At 35.3% G+C, this 24,658-nt stretch overlaps 1 protein-coding gene across 2 annotated transcripts in view; it reads left to right on the top strand.

Annotated features, from left to right (window-relative positions):
• LOC149800862 (integrator complex subunit 14-like) overlaps window positions 1-24,658 on the top strand; it is a 63,383-nt gene that overhangs the window by 23,435 nt on the left and 15,290 nt on the right. For both annotated transcript variants that reach the window (XM_089954874.1, XM_089954875.1), the window contains exons 7-9: window positions 15,019-15,151; window positions 16,354-16,433; window positions 17,907-18,079. In XM_089954874.1, the coding sequence (XP_089811000.1) occupies window positions 15,019-15,151; window positions 16,354-16,433; window positions 17,907-18,079 (386 nt within the window). The remainder of the gene's footprint in view (window positions 1-15,018; window positions 15,152-16,353; window positions 16,434-17,906; window positions 18,080-24,658) is intronic.

Below are 24,658 nucleotides of genomic sequence, written 5' to 3'. Positions count from 1 at the left end.
GTATTATCCATTAATTAATTTGATGCTCTTTTCATCTGCTAAATTGTCCATCTGATTTGACACCAGTGTTATTTGTTATGTTAGGTCTTGTTGTCACCATGTCATCTCAACTAGGAATAGCCTTTAATGTACCCAGTTGTTGTATATATTTCATTTGTATTGTGTGACTGACCTTTGTCCATAATTAAGGGTTGGAGTTTGGGCCTACCTGACTGTTTTTTTTATAAACAACATTAAAACAGCTAATTCTTGTCAGTGATTTTAGATTATAATTTAAGATCATTATTACTTTAATGTAATTTGTGTACAGATGTTGAGTTCAACTTCTAGCCTTTTTAGAAGTTAAGAATGTTCTAGAAGGAAGTTGTTTATGAATTTGATGGGGAAATGATCCATATCCTGGTTCTTTTATTGTGTCTCTTTTTATATAAATGTTTACTTCAGAATTACTCATTCCTATCTTAATGTCAGTCTTTAGAGGAATCAGTTTTAGTTGTGATTCATTACAATTTGTAAGGATTTATTTCTTTAAACTATTCATTTAAATTACAAAGTGCTAATTGATTTAGGATTAAATCACTATTTTGGAACTATTGTGAATTGTTTCAAAGACATTTCAGATTATATCATTGTGATAAATAAAGACTGTTGGCACATTAGCACATTCAGTGTTACTGGCACATCACATTCATAATTGGAATACATTTGGAAAAGCACTGAAATTCATTTGAAATACTCAGTATTTTCTGACTGGTGATATAACTTTTAGGACTATTTTGGATTTAATTGACAATAACATCAGTTCATTTTAATTTTTTCACTGTATTCTAGGGAAATAATTTTTTTGTTGAATGTTACAAAGTTGTTTTTCACCCTTTTCTGTTACTTAGTTTAAGACCATAGTGTTGTAAGACAATGCTAAGGAGTTTTATATGAGGTCATGTGATTGCCATGTTATCTCAATCAAGAATAGCCTTAAGCATACCCAATGCAATATGTTAATATATGCCTTTATTAATTCAGATTAACAGTTTCTTAAATGCACTTGCATGTTTCTATAACAATATAATTGTAGTTATGCCAGTAAGTAATATTTATTTATCCTGACAGTGGATTTCGTTAATTGGATGTACATAAGTATTTCATTTTATTTTTGCCTTGTGTTCTACTTTGCAATGTCAGAAGAAGAGAGGATTTTATTTCTGCCTTGTCTACATTAGCACATCAATAAAGAAGAGTGGATCTTTTTGCCCTGTCTACATTTAGCATGTCAAAAAGAATAGGGGATTTTATTTTTGGCCTGTCTGCATTAGCATATCAAAAGAAGAGTCTTTTTATTTGCCCTATGTTAGCACATTGAAAGAAGAGGGGATTTTATTTGCCTTGTCTACATTAGCACATTGAAGGAAGAGGGGATTTTTTTCTGACTTAAATAGCAGCAGTCATTCAACAATTGAAGATTCTTCTGTGAAAGTTTCTTCCAGTCCAGTATCATATAGTACAGTATGGCATAGTTTGACAGTCTCACATACAGTACATTATGACATAGTTTGACAGTCTAACATCATGCAGTACAGTATGGCATAATTTGACAGTCCCACATACAGTACATTATGACATAGTTTGAGAGTCCAACATCATGCAGTACATTATGGCATAGTTTGTACATTATGGCATAGTTTGATAGTTCCTCATACAGTACATTATGACATAATTTGTCAGTCCAACAATGGCATAGTTTGAGTCCAACATCATCCAGTACATTATGGCATAATTTGAGTCTCACATAGAATACATTATGGCATAGTTTGACAGTTCTACATACAGTACAGTATGGCATAGTTTGACAGTACAACATGATGCAGTATAGTATGGCATAGTATGACAGTCCAACATCATGCAGTACAGTATGGCATAATTTGAAAGTCCCACATACAGTACATTATGACATAGTTTGAGAGTCCAACATCAAGCAGTACATTATAGCATAGTTCGACAGTCCTTCATATGTTACATTATGGCATAGTTTGTACATTATGACATAATTTGATAGTTCCATGTACAGTACATTATGGCATAATTTGTCAGTCAAATAATGGCAAAGTTTGACAGTCCTACGTCATACAGTACATTATGGCTTAATTTGACAGTCCTACATACAGTATATTATGGGATAATTTGACAGTTCTACATACAGTACGTTATGGCATAGTTTGAGAGTCCCACATACAATACACTATGGCATAGTTTGACAGTCCCACATACAGTACACTATGGCATAGTTTGATAGTCCCACATACAGTACACTATGGCATAGTTTGACAGTCCCACATACAGTACACTATGGCATAGTTTGACAGTCCCACATACAGTACACTATGGCATAGTTTGACAGTCCTACATACAATACACTATGGCATAGTTTGACAGTCCCACATACAGTATACTATGGCATAGTTTGATAGTCCCACATACAGTACACTATGGCATAGTTTGACAGTCCCACATACAGTACACTATGGCATAGTTTGACAGTCCCACATACAGTACACTATGGCATAGTTTGACAGTCCCACATATAGTACACTATGGCATAGTTTGCAGATCAGTGATTGTGTTAAGGAGTATTCATGAAATCATGTGGGAAATGCAGTAATCTTGATCTGTAAATCTTTCTAATTAACAGTCCATCTGTCTGTCACACCTGTTCTTATTTGGCACAAGGAATAATTATCGGTACAGCATTGGGATCTCTCCATTAAGCATGTGACAGCATCACAAAATGTTTTCAAAAATTGCCCATTATAGTCACAAAAGTGAAGAAAAAGAAAAATCAATGACATATAAAAGAAAGTGGATATATTTACATATTCTTTATTTCCTTTATATCATGTTTTCATGCCAAAGCTTACTACAGTCTTTCAATTAATATAATATTTCCTTCACTACCCATATCTCTTTCCTGTCACATTAAGGTCAAATTCCTTAAGGGAAAGTCTAAAGGATTTTTCTGGGCCTGTTTAGGGGATGAAATTTGGCCCCATTCCCAATCATAGTTTAAAGAAAAACTTTTGTTTTTTTACAATAATGGCTTTGGGAACAAAATTACCTTAAGAAGTATAACAAGGGATATATATAGTTGAAGTAATCCAGGTTACTAATTCAAGGTCCATTTTGGACTTCAGTATTTGGGCAAAATGGCTTTTCTTTCCAGCTAAATGTAGCTTGTGAAAATAGGGAGAATTGAGTGTAGAAAGTTAAAAATGTATAATGTTCAAAATAGTCACTTGATTCTTTTGTTTTGGGATATTTTCATGGCATATGTTTAAACTACTGATGAAATACTATTAAAACTTTATAATCCAACAATTCTTATTTTGATTCAACACAGTTGTTGAGTAACATTAAATAGCAACCTCTAAAATTAGTTATAGGCAAGTTTCCGCAGTAGAAGTCCTATATTCATATGTTTCTAGGATGAAATATTGGAAGAAATGCTTTATTTTTTTTAATACTGGATGTGGATACATCCAATGAGTCATTGATTTAGCTGCACAAATATTTTCACTCATTTCTATTTTAAGGATAATATTCAAATTTGTTGCGTGAATTTGATAAATAAAAAATGTATTTTCTGGCAGTGGAGGTAAGCCAGGTAGAAGAGATAAGCAAGTGTGTAATTATCCCAGATTATCTTAATTTTATACCCAAGAAGCAGTAAGAAAAGGTGTCATTTGCATCATAGGGTTTAGAATTAGGTGAAAGAATGTTTATTTAACTTAATAATTTTATATGATAAGCATTCATACTTAGCATATTGGCAGGTTCAAAATCAGTGCAAGCTGAAATGATATCATAATAGGAAGATGTCTGTAAATAGCCTTTGGGTGAAAACTGCATCAAAAATAGTAATTGATTTCTTCTTTAGTTACAATACTTGATAATAATACATTAGGAAAACATCCACTACCTTGCAATTCTAAGCATCCCATCAGGGACATTACCTGATTATAATACATTAGGAAAACATCCACTACTTTGCAAATCCAAGCATCCTATTAGGTACATTACCTGATTATAATACATTAGGAAAACATCCACTACCTTGCAATTCCAAGCATCCCATCAGGTACATTACCTGATTTTAATACATTAGGAAAACATCCCCTACTTTGCAATTCCAAGCATACCATCAGGTACATTACCTGATTATAATACATTAGGAAAACATCCACTACCTTGCAAATCCAAGCATCCCATCAGGTACATTACCTGATTTTAATACATTAGGAAAACATCCACTACTTTGCAATTCCAAGCATCCCATCAGGTACATTACCTGATTATAATACATTAGGAAAACATCCACTACTTTGCAATTCCAAGCATCCAATCAGGTACATTACCTGATTATAATACATTAGGAAAACATCTACTACTTTGCAAATCCAAGCATCCCATCAGGTACAATACCTGATAATAATACATTAGGAAATCATCTACCTTTTGAACTGAAGCCATCCCGTCAGGTACAATACCTGATAATAATACATTAGGAAAACATCCACTACCTTGCAAATCCAAGCATCCCGTCAGGTACAATACCTGATAATAATACATTAGGAAAACATCCACTACTTTGCAAATCCAAGCATCCCATAAGGTACATTACCTGATGATAATACATTAGGAAATCATCCACTACCTTGCAAATCCAAGCATCCCGTCAGGTACAATACCTGATAATAATACATTAGGAAAACATCCACTACTTTGCAAATCCAAGCATCCCATCAGGTACAATACCTGATAATAATACATTAGGAAATCATCTATCTTTTGAACTTAAGCCATCCCATCAGGTACAATACCTAATAATAATACATTAGGAAAACATCCACTACCTTGCAAATCCAAGCATCCCGTCAGGTACAATACCTGATAATAATACATTAGGAAAACATCCACTACCTTGCAAATCCAAGCATCCCGTCAGGTACAATACCTGATTATAATACATTAGGAAAACATCCACTATTTTGCAAATCCAAGCATCCTATCAGGTACATTACCTGATTCTAATAATTAATGGTACAACCGTTTCTTTGCAAATCCAGCCTTCATGTCAGACAATACATGATAATGATATATTAGGTGAACATCCACTATCTTGCAAATCCAACCATCCCATCTGTAAATGGATGTTAACCACATCTTTTGGCTTCTTTATGCAAAAAGAGTCATAAAATGTTATTTGCTTGTGGTGAATGAAGCCATGAGAGAGTGGTCTACACTTGGATAGAGGGATTGGCACCAGCTCTAGTCATTCATCAGTGACTACTTCTGTTTTCATCTAGTCATTCATCAGTGACTACTTCTGCTTGCATCTAGTCATTCATCAGTGACTACTACTGCTCGCATCTAGTCATTCACCAGTGACTACTTCTGCTTGCATCTAGTCATTAATCAGTGACTACTTTTCCTGCCATCTTGTCATTCATCAGTGACTACTTTTCCTTCCATCTTGTCATTCATCAGTGACTACTTCTCCATGCATCTAGTCATTCATCAGTGACTACTTCTTGCATCTAGTCATTCATCAGTGACTACTTCTCCTTGCATCTAGTCAGTACACTGAAGTAACCTCACATACACCTTCCATATTGTTCTTTTTTCTTCAAGTTTTGAGCAATCTTTGGAGTTTTTTCATCAGCAGGAGAGTATATGCGATTTATTGTCCTACTGAATTCTGTCACAGTAAATGAAAATTCTGCATTTAAACTGTTGTCTGTTTCATCATTAACTGGCATCATCTTAATTCGCTGCTTTGATTGTCAACAGTTCTTAACAGTACATCTTAGAACTCAACCTAATTGCATCCTTATTCACAATTATTAGATACTTTCTGTAATTTTTTGTCAATTATACCATTTCCTTGTGTCCACTTCACTATAAATTTAGCACAGTGTTTGACTGTTATTACCTGTGTATGTCATTGTTCAGTTAGCTAAACTGGTCTTAAGACTAAGTGAGATTATGGCATGTGTTTCATCAATCTTCGACAGTACACCCATCAACTGGTGTTAAGGCTAGGTGAGATTATGGCATGTGTTTCATCAATCTTTTACAGTTCATCCATTAACAATTGCTATTGCAAGCCTCTTCTCAAAAAAACATTTGACCAATTTTGACCAAAATTGTTGTTAAACAGCCTGTCATACAGAGCTTTCTAATTCTTATAAATGATTCTGATTTAGCATGAAATATGGCCACTATTACTGAAAACAGTTAAAACCCTTTAAACCACTTCTATTCAAAAAGCACTGAGCAGAATTTGATCAAATTTGAGAAAGTATTCTGACAGAAACACCTTTAAAGTTTATGTGACTGATAATGATTTGCCATCAAATACTGCTACAGTTACTAAAAATAAAAAAGCAACAGTGACAAAAAACAAACTTTTAAATGACTCTTCCTGAACTGTTAACTGGAATTTGACTAAACTTGTCAGAAATCATCTTGACCTGAAGATCTTTTCAAATGATGCTTTATCATATATGGCTACGACTCCTAAAATTACAAAGAGCTTGCTATGACTTTTCTAAAGCTGCTGAACAGAAAATGTGACTAAGCTAGACAGGAAGCATTATGGCATTAATAAATTTTAAACTTGCACAAATTATGCCTATCTTCCATCCAGTATGGTCACTGTTGCTATAAATAGAAAAACCTGTATTGGACTTAAAAACAATAGCTCAACATATTTTGAACCAATTTGACACATAGCATCAGGGCATAGAGAGATATGTTTGGTAGAAGTCATGCATTGGCAAATATGGCTATACTTACTTAAAACAGAAAAATAGTGTACTTGCCAATTTGTTTATTGATGAAGGGAAAGTGTTCCTTGATGAAAAATATTGAAAATCACAAAATTAATTTAGGCGTAAACTGTTGTTGTTGTTGTTGTTGGGTTTAATGCCATTTTTCAGCACATGATAGGCTATACATGGCGGCCAGTATTAATGGTGGAGGAAGAACCCAGGAAAACCTGGGAAAGAACCACCGACCCACGAGAAGCTACCGGCAAGCTTTCTCACATACCCACATTGGCTGAACCCATGCAAACAGAGGTGAGATGGCAGTGATCCATAATGGTGAGCACTTTTGACCACTCAGCCACTAGGCTTAAAATGAGTACTCAGACTTGTGAAAAAATTTCAAACAGACTTTTAAAAATATTTTTAAATTTCAGAATTCATATATTTCAAGGTATCAAGTGATTTAAATTTAGTAAAATAATCTTCAGATTAAATTGAATAAGTGGTAATCTGAAACAGAAGAAAAACATAAGACAGAAATATAACAAGTAACACTCAAAGTTGATGAAATAAGTTATGGCTAAAGATGAGCTTGAAAAACACTGAAGTGTATACAGTCTTGTAAATAAGTTTGCTTTATTGGCAAAGTAGCTTAAAGCAGACTTTGTCCAACCAGTTTTCTGTATGCCAACCCTAAACGTGTTCTGTCCATAAAAATAGAATTTAAAAGCAAGAGTCCCTCAAAGGGACTGATGCTCTGCTGGGTGAGAAGAATTTCCAGACATCAAGATAAGACCATTTCTTCCCTTTAACTGTTAGATGTTGAAATCATCTCTGATTTTCTTCAGCAGTAACATAATTTTCCAGTTAGCTGATGTGAACACATACTGATACTAGTTTGGCACCATTTTTATTTAGGACAAAGTGGACATTATTAGAGGTCTTTTGGTGAAAACCCATGTCATAATGATCATCCATTCAGGGGGAGTAGTGACAAGATTTTTAGGACAGTCATCATGGCAGCCATATTGGTTGTATGACTGGTCCCATTTTCATTTACTATAGGTCTTTTGCTGAAAATTCCATGTTGATGTAGTGATCCATTTGGAGAGGAGTAGAGATTGAAGATATGACTTTACCATCACCACTAGCATTAACAAGATTTTCAATAAGGCTGTTGTGGCAGCTGTACTGGATGTTAGATCTTCACCATTGAAAAAACTGATGATACATCATAAGAAGTCTTCTGGTGAAAACCACGTCAGTATGACTTTGTTCAGCTTAAGTTATGAAAATTACAAAAATGGTACTAACAGCTGCCTCACTTAGTGCTCAGCATTAAGAGGTTAGTGTTAGGACTGGTTGGCCTGGTGTCAGGATAATGTGGCTGGGTGGGACATGATGCTACAAGTCTGCGGCATGATGCCCCAGTGATAGACATCACTATAAAACTGTCACACTGCAGACATCGTAGCGATATGACTGAAGAATTGTTAAAACTACATTTAAAATCCAATTCACACACACACACACAAACACACACACAACTTTTAAGTTGACTGCCATGGTGGCCATATTGGATGTCAAATTGACATCATTTTTATTTAGGACCCACTATACATCATGAAAACTCCATGTTGATATGACTATCCATTCAGGAGTAGTATTGATAGCAAGATTTTCAGGATGGCTGCTGTTTTGGCAAAAATGTATTAAAACTAGCACCATTTTCAGTCTGGACCAACTAGATCTCATAAGAATTCATTTAGTGAAAACCCCATGTCGATATGACCATCAATTAAGGATTATTAGTGACACCAAGATTTTCAAACTGGCTGCCCTGGTGGTTCTATAGGACCTAATTTGGCACCATTTTCAGTTTGAGCCAAGTAAACATCATAAGAAGTCTTTTACTGTAAACACCATTTCAATATGTTCATCCATTCAGGAGGAGGAGCAATAACAAGATTTTCAAGATGGCTGCTGTGATAGCCATTTTGGATTCAGATTGGTGCCATTTTCATTCGAGACTAACTAGACATGATGAAGTCTTTTAGTTGAGGCTTCATATTGAATTGCCCATCCATTTAAGAGTTAAAATAGCAGTTTTCAAGATGGTTGCTATGGCGGTCTTGTTGGATGTGTGATCAGTGCTATTTTTATCTATGACCAACTGGACTTTGGAATGAATGTGTGTTTAAAGTTTCATGGCAGTCCTCCAAGTAGTTTCGGAGGAGTAGCAATAACAGGCATGTGCTAATTGATAGACGGACAGACGCTAGACGACATACAACTGATCATCTGATAAGCTCTTCTGATCTATGATCAGTAGAACTAAAGCAACTTCAGATTGTCTGAATGCTGTGATGAGAGTGTATTTCGTTTCCTTTATTTTCAGCAGTGTTAGTCATTGTGTTTATTAACACATTAATCCCTGCTGACGAGTTTACGTGGCAGGAGATAGTAACCTACTGCTGAGCTCTGCAGCATTAAGGTCTTGTATGATACACTAAAGTGGGTGGTATTATAGAAAGGTTCGATAGATGTATCTCTACAATGATACCAAATAATCTGGAAGTTCTTGTTGCACTACAAAATACAGAGGGAAAACCCTCATTTTTTTAACCTCATTTTTTGCCCACCCAAAATTCGCCCATGGTCGGAATCTGATTTTGAGTCTGGATTTTAGACTTTTTGGTCTCAAATCTAACGCAGACCGGTATGAACTGCAAATAGACAGATGAACCTTTGTAAAAAGTAGGATAAGATGGGCATTTGGAATAAAGAATGGTGTTGATATGAAAATAATGGGTCTGTTAAGCAAAAAAATGAAAAATAGAAAAGAACTCTTTTACCCTTCTGCTCATGTGCAAGCCAAGTAGTCAATGAAAAACAATGTTTCTAAATCATCTAAGCATTAGGTTGTTTGAAAATGACCTGGAAGTTGATGTATTAGGATGTATTCAGAAATAGCTTCCAAAATGTGATTCCTACTCAAATATCAGGCAAAAATGACAAAATCCTCCAAGGGTTAATGTGTTAAGACACACTGTGCTTTGTATGATATTCACAGATTGTGGACCAGCCTTGGACAACCCAACACAACACATACATCCTGGTAATCTCTGCTTTCATTGCTTGTACCAAGCCTTAGTATCTGATTTCAGATTGCTTCATATGAGATCCACTATAATCCTTGTGAGGTTTCTGTGGGTTGGTGGTTCTTCCCAGGATCATCTTCTTCCACTATACTGGCTGCCACGTTTAGCCTGTCATGTGCTGAAAAAATGGCATTAAATCCACAACAACAGCAACCAGTCCTTGTATGATCTGGTTCTGGGTACATTGATTTATATTATTGACTTACCCAGTCCATAATCATATTTTGATGGCATCAGAGATCTGGTTGTAGCACTTCCGGACCTATGGAGGCAATGTGGACAAGCACCAGATTATTCCAATACTAGTTTCAGCTCTTTCATGCTCTGTTACTGGTTACAGTGTTTCCCTTTCCCATATACATACATCCTATCTCAGACTTTCAACAACACTCAAATCCAATGCTTGCTGATTACCAATGTATTGCCATGTCCCAGCATGGATACATTCCAAGCCTCTTTTTTAACAGTCCCCAGCTACATGCTTCCTAAATCCATTGTTGTAGCATGGGTATGTGGGAAAGCCTGCCAGTAGCTTCTTGTGGGTCGGTGGTTCTTCCCTGGGTTTTCCAGGGTTCTTCCTCCACCAGTTATACTGGCCGCCTTGTATAGCCTATCTTGTGCTGAAAAATGGTGTTAAACCCTAGAACAACAACAACAACAAAAATCCATTGTTCAATACCATCGTAACTGACTTCCTTGTTGTGCCATACCTCTGAATTTGAAGACATATCTTTGCAAGCCCTTCTCTTCTTTATGACTGGACAATGTCCAACAAAGACTAAGCCTTATTTACATCTGTGGAACAAGTTTTCTGGCTTCTGGCCCCAGAGTTCTATTCTTTGCCTGAGTCACTGACATCTTGCATTGAATTGAAAGACAGCTTATGTCCCAAGCATGAACTGGCTTTTGTTCTCACAATGACGACTCCCATCTAACTTCAGTACTGTCTTCTCCAAAATACACAGGCATTTTTTCCAAGGAACTTTTCAATTCTTTCAGCATTAAATAACCTATATGTGTTGCTGTGCTGTAAAACTCAGAAATCAAAGCAAACCAAACCACATCAAAGGCCCAGCTGTTGACAGAAATATAGCAGGCCCAGGAATGCAAAAGCCGTCTTTCATATGCATAGATGGAAATATTTACAAGGCATGCAACAGTTGGTTTGCAACTGAACAGCTGTTACTTTTTATGCTGATCTGTCATTCATTAAGCTGAGCATACTCAAGAGAAACTGAATAGGGCACTCACAGATGTAGAAAGGGCACCTGATGGGGAAACCCTCCTCCAAATCATATTCATCTAGTTCAAGGGCCAAACTCAGGAGTATGTATTATACTCAGGTAATTTATTGATGAAGAAACCTTTTTTTTTGGAGTAAAATGTGTTTCTTAGATAATGCTTACCTGATCAGCAAACAGACACACCTGCCTAAGCTTTTCATGCAGTTACATCAATGTAAGAGCATGTACTTCCGCTCCAGTATTAATTGATGAATGATGGGATTTGGCACCAATTCCTCCATCAAAGAGAAGATTAACATTGTCTGACTTCCTTTTGGCATGTAGACGTTTTAATGCTTTTTCTGCTTAATTAAGTCAAAAGATGTGGTTAATGTCTTTCTGGGGTTGGTAGAGCTTGGTTTATAAGGCAGTGGATATTTTACTAATTTATTATCATCAAGCAAGTATTATTAAAGATATATTTTGTTCAAAAAATTGGTTTTTACAAAAGCTTGATTGGTTATACTTTGATATTTCTCCAAATGGCCCAATAGGATGGGTCAGAAGGTTACATTACTGGTTGTGGGTTCTAGCTGTATTTTATTCAAAAGATGCTTGAGATATGTGGCAAATCTTATGATACCATCTTTACTTCAGTTCATGGCTGAAGGGCTGGGGTATGGCTGTTTTGGTGATTTTGAGTTTGAAAAGACTGACTATTTCATCTCATTATAAGGTTTGACACTCTTTCTGGTGTGCATAATGTAGTTGGATCAATAAGCCATCAAAGTTGACATGCTTTCTGATGTACATGTACATTTGGATTGGTGAGTCACAAGAGTTGACACTCTTTCTGGTGTGCATATGTACATGTATTTAAATTGGTGAGCAATCAAAATAGACATAAGTGCACATATGCATTTGGATTGACAAACCATCAAAGTAATCACTCTTTCTGATGTGTTTATGCATTTGGAGTTAATCAACCATCAAAGTTGACACTCTCACCGATGTACATATGTACAGTGTGACCCGCTAAAGCGTGCTCCGTTATAATGCGAATTCGGATATAACATGGTTGTGGCATGGCTACCGAAATTTCATATACATGTATTTTTCTTGTGCACAAAATAAAAATCTTAAAAAGTACAAATAAAACATAAAAAGTTACTTATCATTTTGGGGAAGAGAGAATAATACAAGACGATCGTGGCTTGGCTCCTGAAATTTTAAATGTATTTTTCTCGTACACGAAAAAGTATTTTTTTTTTTTCTTCTTAAAAGTAAGAAAAAGAAAAAACGCATAAAAAGTTTATTCTGGGATTGTGTAGGTCTTCCCCAATGTCGCAAACTTGGATTGTTTTTCCTTATTGGCTGCAAAACATACCATGTGGCTTTTTTATTTGTTGGCGACATTGTTGGCAGTTTAAACTTTTATATACAACCATTGGTTTGGAGTGCAGAAATTCAGAGACCACATGAAAGGAAGCCGCAAACTGGATATAAAATGCATTGAAATTTATCTATTCTTACATAAACAAATTCTTTGTCCATACTGACAAACCATGTAAACAGTATATCATAATCTGCTTATCCTGACATCTAACACGAGTTCTGTATGTTGTGAAATATCCGTTTTTTTGTTGTTGACATTTATTGTAACGGAGATCAGCCGGACAAGGCATTGTCTCGTAATCTATCTTTCATTGGATTTTAGGCCGCTCGCTAGTAATTAATATATTTACAAAGACTGACATTTGTAAGTGGATGGTAAGTAAAATTCCTCTTCTTTTCACTCAGAATTAAATCCTTCAGAACACTCACATTTTCTGTAATAATCCGTCATCAGACCAGAACACCTGCGTCTCTATCATCCATTGACCCTTTGTTAATTTTCAGATGCATGCGTGGAAGGCAGCATCAAGCTGCTACCACAAATGTAAAAAAAAAAAAAAATACATCTTATTGGTTTATTTAGTAGGTATGGAGAGACAGTAACAAGAATAGTCTAAACGACAGCTAAATAGTTTGCTGAAATTTCAAAGGAAACAGATTACCATTGAAGCACTGACTGTTATGAAAACATACTCAGCAAATGGAAAAAATGCCAGTCTCAGTCATGTAATACAGTTATTTGATGTTGCCGCCACAATAAGAAACGGGTATTCGTTTGGTTCTCCAAAGCTGTCCTTTAGCAGTGACTTCAATAGTGCATGCACCCTTCATCAAAGAAAGCCGGTACCAAACTTAAATAAAAGTGATGGAATCTGATTGATTTTTGCATTTTCCAACATGACTGGAACATGTTAACTGTGCTGTGAAAGTTTCCTTTTTGTAGGGAAAAAGTTTATGCTTATGAACGCTACCAACGGCAGCTTAAAACGCAAACTAACTTTTACCGACTTGGAACATACTTTAAAGTAAATGTGCTTCGTCATTCGTTACATGATTGTGCTGTTTTTTCCACTGAATTCAGACCAATATGACCTGTTACAAAATATTTTAAAGTTGTGTGTATGCATATTTTCGATAGAATCACTTGTATTGTGGATTCATTGTATATGATGAGGTTCGCGGTGAGTACACGGTGTTGATACTCTATTCATGTTATACATTAGACATTTATATATAAACAGGATTCACATATATGTACCAGTTCATGGTTCTCTAAATAAAGTGAACTATTATATTATGTCATCTCTGTTTTCACTACAGGTGTATTTCTCATTTAATATGCATCAGTTTAAGATGGTAACTGTGCTGACTAAGCACATATTTTACCGACCGCATTTATTATGCACCCCCCCCCCCCATGTTTTTGGGGGTACATTTTCTTCAGCTAACTGACTTGGTTGCATATAACACAGTTTGGTATATAATGCGGTCGGGTTTTATGGCTCCCAACTACTGTGTTATAGTGGGTTCACACTGTATTTAGATTGAAGAGCTATCACAGTTGATGTTCTTTCTGGTGTGCATATGCATTTGGATTGATGAGCCACCAAAGATGACACTTTCTAGTGTGCATATGCATTTGGATTGATGAGCCACCAAAGATGACACTTTCTAGTGTGCATATGCATTTGGATTGATGAGCCACCAAAGATGACACTTTCTAGTGTGCATATGCATTTGGATTGATGAGCCACCAAAGATGACACTTTCTAGTGTGCATATGCATTTGGATTGATGAGCCACCAAAGATGACACTTTCTAGTGTGCATATGCATTTGGATTGATGAGCCACCAAAGATGACACTTTCTAGTGTGCATATGCGTTTGGAATGATGAGCCACCAAAGTTGACACTTTTAGTGTGCATATGCATTTGGATTGATGAGCCACCAAAGATGACACTTTCTAGTGTACATATGCACTTGGATTGATGAGCCACGAAGATTGATGAGCCATCAAAGTTGCTCTAATTTTATTTAATTGTTAAAGTCGAAATCAAACTTTAGCCAACAAATGTAGTAAACATAGTTTACCATTTATTTATTCCTTGTGGCTTTCTACATAAAAAATGTGCATAGATATTTTCCTATTAATACAGGTATAAATATCACCATGTACATCGGTGAGTCACTGATATCATTAGGACATTCTACCATCATTTTTGTATCAGATTTGAAAGTGTAAATTTGTTTATTCTAACATTTGTTGCAATACGATATTATGACGTTATGATATATCATGTTTTGATTTGATAACAGCTGTTGAGTAATGATGCAAAAAGGATACCTGTATGTATTGAACAAGAGCGACCTCCACTACATTTGTTTCTGTTATCACTAAAATCCTAGATTCCTTTCAGACAAAGATGAGACTGAGAAGTCAAAAGAGGAGGAAGAAGACAGTGTAGCTGATGAAGGGAAAGTCCCATCTTTTACTGTGTTACTGCATGGCAGCTTGAAGGTGGAGGGAATGGTGGCCATCACAAAAGTCGGGTATGACACAAATTTGGGCAAAATGTTCAGGTAGTACTGTGAAACTATCTTTGTGTATATCAACATATGAAGGACACCTGTTCCCGTTAACAACATTAATTATGCACACATCTTGTGACTTCGAATGCAAATGCATTGTTTGGAATGATCCAGTAAATTGAACACTTATTGGACATTGTACTCATAGGTTGTAGTTAAGCACATGTAGCACCCAGTAGGTTTGCTGTGTAACAGGACATTACAGCAGGTCTATCAGGATAAAGACATGCAAAATCATGACACATTATATTGACACCATGATATTAAAAAATCAATAACAGTACTTAAATTTCTCTGTGCTCATGATCAAACTTACATTTATCAGTATAGATACATCCTGGATGACAGATTCTTTATAAAGAAAAGAATATGAGCTGCAGCATTTTCTGGACTTGCATGTGTTAGAAACATGTGCTTTCAATTCAGCACCAAAGGGTCAGGTGTTAATATCATTTACAACTAAGATAAGTTCTTACTTAAATCTATCTTTCATTATCAACCAATCTTGGCCAGCCAAATCCAAATACACTCTAATTTAACTTCACTCATTTTCAAACTGGTTCCCATTTTTTAATTATAATTAGTACTGTGTGTCCTAAACCAGGTATAAAAAGGTAGCCACCTAGTACGTACCAAGTGGAGTTAACCCTTCTTTCTTGGAGGGCTAGATTCGGAGATAACAGAAAATTATCCAAATGTAATGTGACCAGCTAAGTATTATCAGATAAACATTATTTGCTTTCTAACTCAGTAGGCTCCACAACATTGGGAGCCCCGTGTGTTATCTTTGATTATGTGTAAGTGGGATAAATTTTAATGAATGACTTTTCATTGCATGCTTTTCTTTTTGTTACAGTCCTTGTTTAATGTGCTAATTTGGTAATATTTATTGGTGTGATGATTAATCAGAATAATCAAAAAGCCAAACAACCAAGCATTTAATAATTGTGGATGATGTTAAGTTTTTTTTTTTAAATTTTGTTTTACACCTGCTAGGTAAAATTGTGAATGGACTTCTTGTAAGATGGGCCAACCTGCAGGCCTACAGATTTAGCAGAAACAACTCATCCATTGAAGAATCAGTCAGTAAATATTAACCTACAGATACACTGTGCTTTCCATATGCTCCAGGACTTATTTTTATTAAGCTATTTTAATTTCAGAGAGGACTGGTTTGGTATGCTGTACTCCTGGGCAGACAGTAAGAAGAAGTCCAGTCTGATGCTATCCCTTTTTGAGCCAGGTAAAGAGACAGCTATATATTAATTCGTACAGCCCACATAACCTTGCCCACTAAATTGCACAGCAGTTCCTTTAAAAACTAAACTAATTTGCAGCATATTATAAGCTTAATTTTCAAATGATAGTAATAGTTTCACAAAATGTAATAAAAGATACTTAAGTTAAAAGAATTTAAATTTCTTTAATTATATAGTTAAAGCTGCTTAGGTGACAGGCCATTGGTGGTGGTACAGAATTTTGCCTTGGTTGCTACACATTATATTATATCCAGTTTTCTTGATGAGTGTAATATTGAGGCAGTGCTATATATATATATATATATATATATATATATATATATATATATATATATATATATATATATAGCACAGAGGCAGCGACAGAGATTGCAAGTTTTAGAAAAATAAGGCAGAAATGGCCAAGTAATGTTGATATCAATTTGTTTATGTTATATAGCAAAAACCACTTACGTGCCAGGCTCTAACCTCTTTCCTAAGGCTGTTACAATCAAGTAAGTACTTTGGTATGAGTAACATATAACACACACAGCGATTCGTCTGGGAGCTATGGTGTTTCATATAATGCACACACTGATTGGACAGGGAGCTATGGTAGCTCATATAATGCAAACAATGATTGGTCAGGGAGCTATGGTAGCTCACATAACGCACACAGTGATTGGTCAGGGAGCTATGGTATCTCACATACCGCACACAATGATTGGTCAGGGAGCTATGGTGGCTCATATAATGCAAACAAGGATTGGTCAGGGAGTATAGTGGCTCATTGGCCATGCATGCAGGTTTAGTTCACATCATCACATCAGCCCAGTCTGGCGAAAGTGGTGCGTCTATGACCAGTGCACTTAAATTGACTCTGCGTGATATAACCTTAAAAACGTTGCTGTGCCATTAAAGCCAAATCATTGCAATTGTTTTTTGTTGTTGTTGTTGTAGGGTTTGACGCTATTTTTCGGCACACAATAGGCTATACATGGCGGCCAGTATTAATGGTGGAGGAAGAACCTGGGAAAACCCCGGAAAGAACCACCGATTACAAGAAGCTACTGGCAAGCTTTCTCACATACCCACATTGGCTGAATCTAAGACTAGAACCCACGCAGACAGAGGTGAGATGGCAGTGATCCGTAACGCAGAGCGCTTTAGACCACTCGGAGCCCCCCATTGCAATTGACTTGATAAGCTGGTAATTAGCAGTTGATTGGCATTTTTCAATTGGTCAGTTCAGCTCATTAGGCTGATTGCTTTTTACTAACTTTTATCTTAAATAGCAAGCATGAATTATTAATAAAATGGCCATACAATTTAAGCATTGTAAATTGTCAATAAATTGTTTGCAACATTTAATTGTGCAAAATTTTGTATGTTATAAAAAATTCAGCATGTTGGAAGAAATATTTTGGAAGTGTGGTACAAGATATGGAAATATCTTCTTGTTCTGTCCTCCCTTGCAGGTGCTGAAGCTGTGACTTGGATAGGAGATATTAATAATCTAGCACCAATATCAGACTTCACTGAAAATCCATACGGTGAGGATGACAACCGCACCCCTTTTCCTGTCAGACCATCAGATAAACGCAGTTATGCCCAGAGTTGTGTGGTTTGGATCAAGGCTGTTGGATTACAGGTGAGTTCTCTAAAGTCAGGTCTTTTTAATTAGGGATATCCTGTATAAATATTAGATAAATCTATCTTTAAAAAAAATGTTTATTATTTGAATGCATTACATTTTTAGAGTCAAGTTAGTATAAGTTAAATAAAGTGAGCTAGGCTGTTTCACTGATTTTAATGATCAGTTAGTTATTCAGCAAAATTATAATATTATGGCTATTTTTTTGCTTCTAATTTTGTCTAATTCCGATCTGACACAAGTCATTCTTTGAAAATTAAACACATGGATCACTCACATTTGTACTTTAGACATTTCTCTTAGTCCCAGTAAATAAAATGAATTGAAGAAAAACAAATAAACTTGTGAAAAAGGAACATACCATATTGGATTAAGTATCACACATAACTTAATAAGCACACCACCCAATCGTTAAAACTATGAAACAGTTGTACATTATTAATTCATTTTTCTTGATTCCAACACACATGGCTGCTTCAAGTTACTTAAACATCAGATTTCTTTGAATTTTCTACCATTCATGCCAGGTGCCTCTATACACTTTAACTTGGAGTTACATAAATCTTAAAATTGGATCTTTCATGGGTTCATTGTGACATGTTGTGAAAATGAGAGATTGTACCTCCAAAGTAAAGAGCTCACAACTTAGCCAATGTGAGATAACTCTTCGAATATTGTGCATACATATTATTGCAACAATTTTTACATTGTCATTTTAGGCAAATTATGGTGTGCTTTAAACTGGCAAACTTTAGCTACGCGATGGTATTATGTTGAATACCATATCAATTTCTCCCTTGAACATTTTTTCACCAATCACATAAACATAAGAAACAAATTCCATTACCTCACAAATCCATTGCTCCCAATAAATGGTACCAGTTATAAGCTTTCACTACAGTTCTATCAGCTTAGTTCTGAAGACCTACCTAAATCCTGTGAATATCTTTGCATTTTCAAGCCATCTATCCAGAAATTATATTTGAATGTAATAATGTTTTTAATCATTCTATGGGCAATGCTCTGATGGTCTCTGTCAAGTTAGATTTGGTGAGACAAAATGCTTGACTTCACTTGTCATCACTCATTGTCACTCAGTGTGACATTTTTCAGATTATCGTTTTTATTTGGTAGAAGGATAGATGAAGGTAAGAGGCAGGCATTGAGAAGTGCCTCTCCAGCTTGACATATCTGCAGCTCAGACATTCAGGTTGAATCAGAATCTCATTCTCAAGGAGAGATGATCTCTTATTGGACTTTTGTGCTTGAGGGTGTCTGATGATAAACCTTTATGCAGCAAGATGGAATCACAAGCTGCCCACCTTTGCTGCACTTGCTTCAGACTCAGAATCCTGGGCCATGAATGCACTGTTAATCCATTGGAAGGTCTTAGGGTCTTTGCCAACCACTACACGGTCTTTGTATTGAAAATAATACAGAAATTTAGGGGTCAAAAATACAAACTGATTCTTATGGGTGGGTCAAGTCATGAGTCAACGATCTACTCGATCTAATGATAGACATGCCTAGAAAAATTCTGATGAAGCTAAACCTACACAAACAGATGTGGTCACAGGTATCTCATCCCTGTCCAGACAGGCTCTTCATTTATGCCTGGCATTTGTCAGGAGAGCCCTGTGAAGCGGGATGTTTCAGTGTTTAGTTGTGCAGAGAATCTCATGAGCTAGAAATACCTCACAAGACATATAAGGAAAGTGCCACATGTTTAGGGACTTGTGCAAAGTCAACAACATCATCCGTTTGAGAGTCAGAATCCCACAGCTGGCTGATTTCTTGATCTGGCAGATCAAGTAAAAACAATTAGCTCAAACTATTGTCAAAAGCCACCATGCCATAATTTCCAACATTTTCAGGCATCCTGCAAGACACGATATTGGTCATGATAAAGATCTATCAGACCTTGAATTGACCAAAAATCCAAAACCCAATTTTCAAAATGGAATCTCTCATGGGTTTTGACATGGCTTACTTCAGTTTAGCCAGAACCTCACTCAAGCTATTATCATGCAGTATGAGATTTCTGATAGCCTTAGCTTTGGCATGCAGGGAGAGTAAGCTACATCCCCTTTCAATGTATCTAAACTATACAGTTCAGAATCGACGAATCCAGGCTGTGTTGCCAAGAATAGGCTGCCATCATCAGACAAGCAAAGAGTTGTCATATGCTCTCTCGTTAATAAATATGTTCAAACAAGCAACCATACAAGACCCTGTCTGTGCCCTTAAGTATTACTGTTTCTTATAGTGAAGACCAGGAAAAATGATATCACCTCTCAAACCCTATAGTCATGGCTGAAATGGCTTATATGCTTGGTGCACTCTAAAGTTTCAAAAGATTAAAGTCACCTCATAAAGATTTCAGCTCATGCTTTTGAAAGTAGTTTCAGTCTGCGACATAATAGAAGATGTGGCTTGCATGCACAGTCAATCTTCTTAAGTTTTTGTCTGGGATTTAGCTTCAGAGATAAGATTTGAATCTGGTGGATCCAGTGGCTGGTTCCCAGATGACTACCAGATCTGGTTGACATCAACACAACCGCCTCATGTTCATGTATGGAATCTTCCCTCCTCCTATGACCTATTCTCTTGGAATGGATTAAAGGCTAAAGCATAATTTTTAGTAAATTATGTTTCTCTGAAAATATTTACTGAAAAAATCACAATAAAATCATTCCCATGTTCCTGCTAATACGATCATCCTTAGCTTTTGTATTGTGCAACGTAATACTGACGCCACCTAGCAATGATCAAAGGGAGGTAATGGGTTGGAGTTTCTTCCCTTTTTGTATATGGTTCATATAGACACAAAAGACAAAGGGTTTATTTTCCTAAAATTATTGTGATCAGGTAAGTATTTTTCTGAGAAATTTAATTTATTGAAATATTTGTTATTTTTACTTTGATAGTGAATTTTTGTTGCATCAATAGAGATAACATAAAATATGATTGTTGGCAGTTTTATTAATTCCTTCTTGTGTCCTGTATGTGGTATGATCTATAAGTATGCTGCTTGCAAAAACTTTTTTTCCTTTATTGGAAACAACTGAGGTGTTTTCTTCAAATATTTCTGCTCTCAAGACTGTACATATAGATTCATGTATGTAAATTGTATGTAATCATACTTCAGATGGGTTTTATATAGCAAACAAATTATATCACTCCATCATTTTTAAGAGTAGTTAAAGTAATGAATATGAATTTATAGTTAAAATGTGTTCCTTAACATTTGTTGTGTTCCTGCTACAAGAAAAATTTATCTCAAATATAAGTTTATTTGTTGAAACATACACAAATCATAAAACAGAGATGCTGTCAGGGTGCACAAGTGTGCAAATCACAAAAAGTTTTCAGAGTTTACACTTAGAAAACAGTCATATGTGAGAACTTCTACAAATGAGTTCAAAAAAATTTTTAAGATACAGTCTGCACAATAATGAACTTTATTTAACTTTACCTCGTGTAGGCATATAGGCATTTACCTCATTCTTATTAAAGCGCTAGTGGATGCTCTACCTGATTCACCTGGAAGCATTTATGGATGCTTCTGCACCATGAGCATTTGTGGATGCCTACAGTTAAAATCAGCTCTTCTTGAGATGGTTTTTAAAGTGCCGCCTTCAGGGAAAACCATTGTTAGATATTACAGGCACTGATATAAATGACTATTACATCCCATCATGAGGTTGCTGTTTAAGATCTGGTGGTAATCTACTATTTAAAGTTACTTGGTTGGAATCTTCACTCTCCAAAATGGAGGCTGGGGATTTCACTTGGCATTTACTTCAGTTTTGATGATTAGAATTACACCTATGAAGGCATCAGTAAGTTAGATATAGGCTCTGATATTGATGTAGACAACACTAGTTTTGATAATATATCAAATTCAGATGATTTTGTAATGTAGAAACTGTTCTGTGAAAAAATAGTTACAGTGCTACTCATTTATCTTGACATCCTCAGTTCCAAGGTAATGTCAGCATAAGTAGATGTCAAGATAAGTGTTGGAGAAAAAAAACCCCCAAAACCCCAAAAGTTAGATTTGTTTATAAGAGACGACCTGTCCTCAGTGAATAGGATCTAAACAGAAAATAAACAATGACAATTTCGATTAAATGAAGATACCTGTGCATGAAAAATGAAAAATCCATGAATTTGAGTATGTGACACATATTGTTTTCATGTAGAGGTCACATCCATAGAGAAACAGGGTTCCCACGCTACCGGGAAATCGGGAAAAAGTCAGAGAAAATGATAATTTTTTTCCCGACCATGAAAAGTCCTGGAATTGGGAAATATTGATGAAAGTCTGGAAAAAACTGGGAATTTTCCACCACTACTTTATGCCCAAAACAATCAAGTAATTGAGTTGTAACTAAACTGATCGTGAGTTAAATTTACTGAGTTCTAACCAGAATATTTGGAAGGTGCAGTATGGATCATTTGGGTGCTTGCAATAAACATATATGCTGAGTCAATCCAGACGCTCAGTGGATTAGATTTGTCTAGCAGACTTTTATTTTCAAAGTCAGCTCGATATCCATTTCTTTCCTTATGTGGAAGGTATGAAAACCACTCTAGCATCACAAGAGGCAAACATCGTGTTGGCAAAGTGTAACCGCTTACCGGATGGCCTAGCAAACTTTAAACGTTGTTAGATTGAGTGATACATGCATGAAATGGATATAAAAATTACTTATTTTATCAGAAATTATGATTATTAAAATCGTTATGTCTTTAATTTGCTGAAAGACAAGATAAAACTATGGCGTTGATGAAATGTGACCTCGTTCTCGTAATTTGTACTGCTAGTTGCATGAGTACACATATGTAACAAATGTAGAGAATAAAAAATATTAAATGAAAGTCGTATACTGGTTGTAATAAAAATACAAAATGAAAGAACACAAAATTTTCCATATTTATACATTGTGAGAACAACTTCTGTAGTTTTGTTGTATCATGGGACTACCACGTTGACATGTGCTCTCTGCTTGATAAATAAGACTGGCCAGATTGCTGGTTTTTACAAAAAGTATGTGACTTTCATTTAATATAATTGAATTTCTCTACAACAACATTAAAATTTAGTTTGTTGTTGATATCTTGTGACTAATGAACTTCCGATGTTGTCGTTTGAGATTTGTGAAGTGGCTAGTAATGCAAATGGCGAGTACTGGGTCAGGTTTCATCAATGCCGTAGTTACGTCTTGTCTGTGAGCGGATTAAAGACATAACGATAATAATATTTGCTATTTCTGAGAAAATAAATCATATTACTATCTATTTCATGAAGGTTTAAGTCGATATAGAATAAGTTTAATTTTTCTAGGCCCATATGTTGCTACCACACGGTGGCGGCAAATTCCAAATTTTCAATATTCAATTGCAGTGACCCCACACCTCAACCTAAATGTCCAAATATGAAAAATGAGGTGGGAATATTTGGAGGAAACATGGATTAGAAAACGGACTGCTATTCGTTTTAAACCAAATTTGAAGTCCAAATTGTTGAATCTCAGATCTGAGATGAAAAATTGTCATCCTTTTATTATATATTAAAACGAATTACAAGAAGACGTTGATTTTACAGAAAATTCAGTCCTTGTATATACAATAGTTTATAATTCTGAAGGTCTTTTGTCAAAATTTAAATCAACCCTTTTGATTTTTTTTAAAATGATTGATTTTTAACCAGATCGTCTTAAGGATATTAGGTTGTTTGAAAAATCTTGTTTGGGAGTTTATTGGCACAGATAAATTCAGAGTTAAACTCTCTTTGTTGCAAGACAAGGTTCTAATTATTTGCATTTATTGTTTTTTATATACTGTTAAATGAAATGTTTATGTTTACTTTCTGTAAGATGCATATATATATATATATATATATATATATATATATATATATATATATATATATATATATATATATATATATATATATATTGATATAGAATTCTTTAGAATTAAAGGTTGGAAAGGAACAAAACTAATTTATGTTCGTTGTTGTTGTGGGGTTTAATGCCATTTTTCAGCACACAATAGGCTATGCATGAATTTATGTTCGTTACGTTGTTCCCACTTAGTAATTTAATGCAGGTCAGCAAAATAAAGTTAGAATATTTATTTGTACATTGAAATGACTTTACATGCCAATTTATAGGAATATAATCAAACTTGTTTCGTGTGATACATTTTGTGGTTTTGTACACGATCATTTTTTCTGGCTTAGATGTTTTGGAGAGTCCTGAAAGAGAACCATCTTTAAATTTAAGAAAATGCATGTTTTACAATCTAAAATGTTCTTTAATTCCATTCAGTAATGGTCATATATGAAACTTGAAAAAATTAATTTCATCCTAGAGAAACCCTGGAAATGACCTGGAGATTTATATTTAGAAAAGCATGGGAACAATGAAGAAAATACATGATTAAAAACATATAAGCAGAGTATGGTAGCCATCATTTGATCTATATCCCATTGATTGGGAAATGAAGATCCATCAGCAAGTGAAATTTTCACAAACACCTTTACAAGATGCAATACATTTAACTTCC

Source organism: Sinohyriopsis cumingii, chromosome 4, assembly GCF_028554795.1.
Source record: "Sinohyriopsis cumingii isolate HCF-2022 chromosome 4, ASM2855479v2, whole genome shotgun sequence".
NCBI lineage: Eukaryota > Metazoa > Mollusca > Bivalvia > Unionida > Unionidae > Sinohyriopsis > Sinohyriopsis cumingii.
The sequence above is the reverse complement of the archived record's forward strand: the minus strand, read 5'-3'. Positions and strand labels throughout refer to the sequence as shown.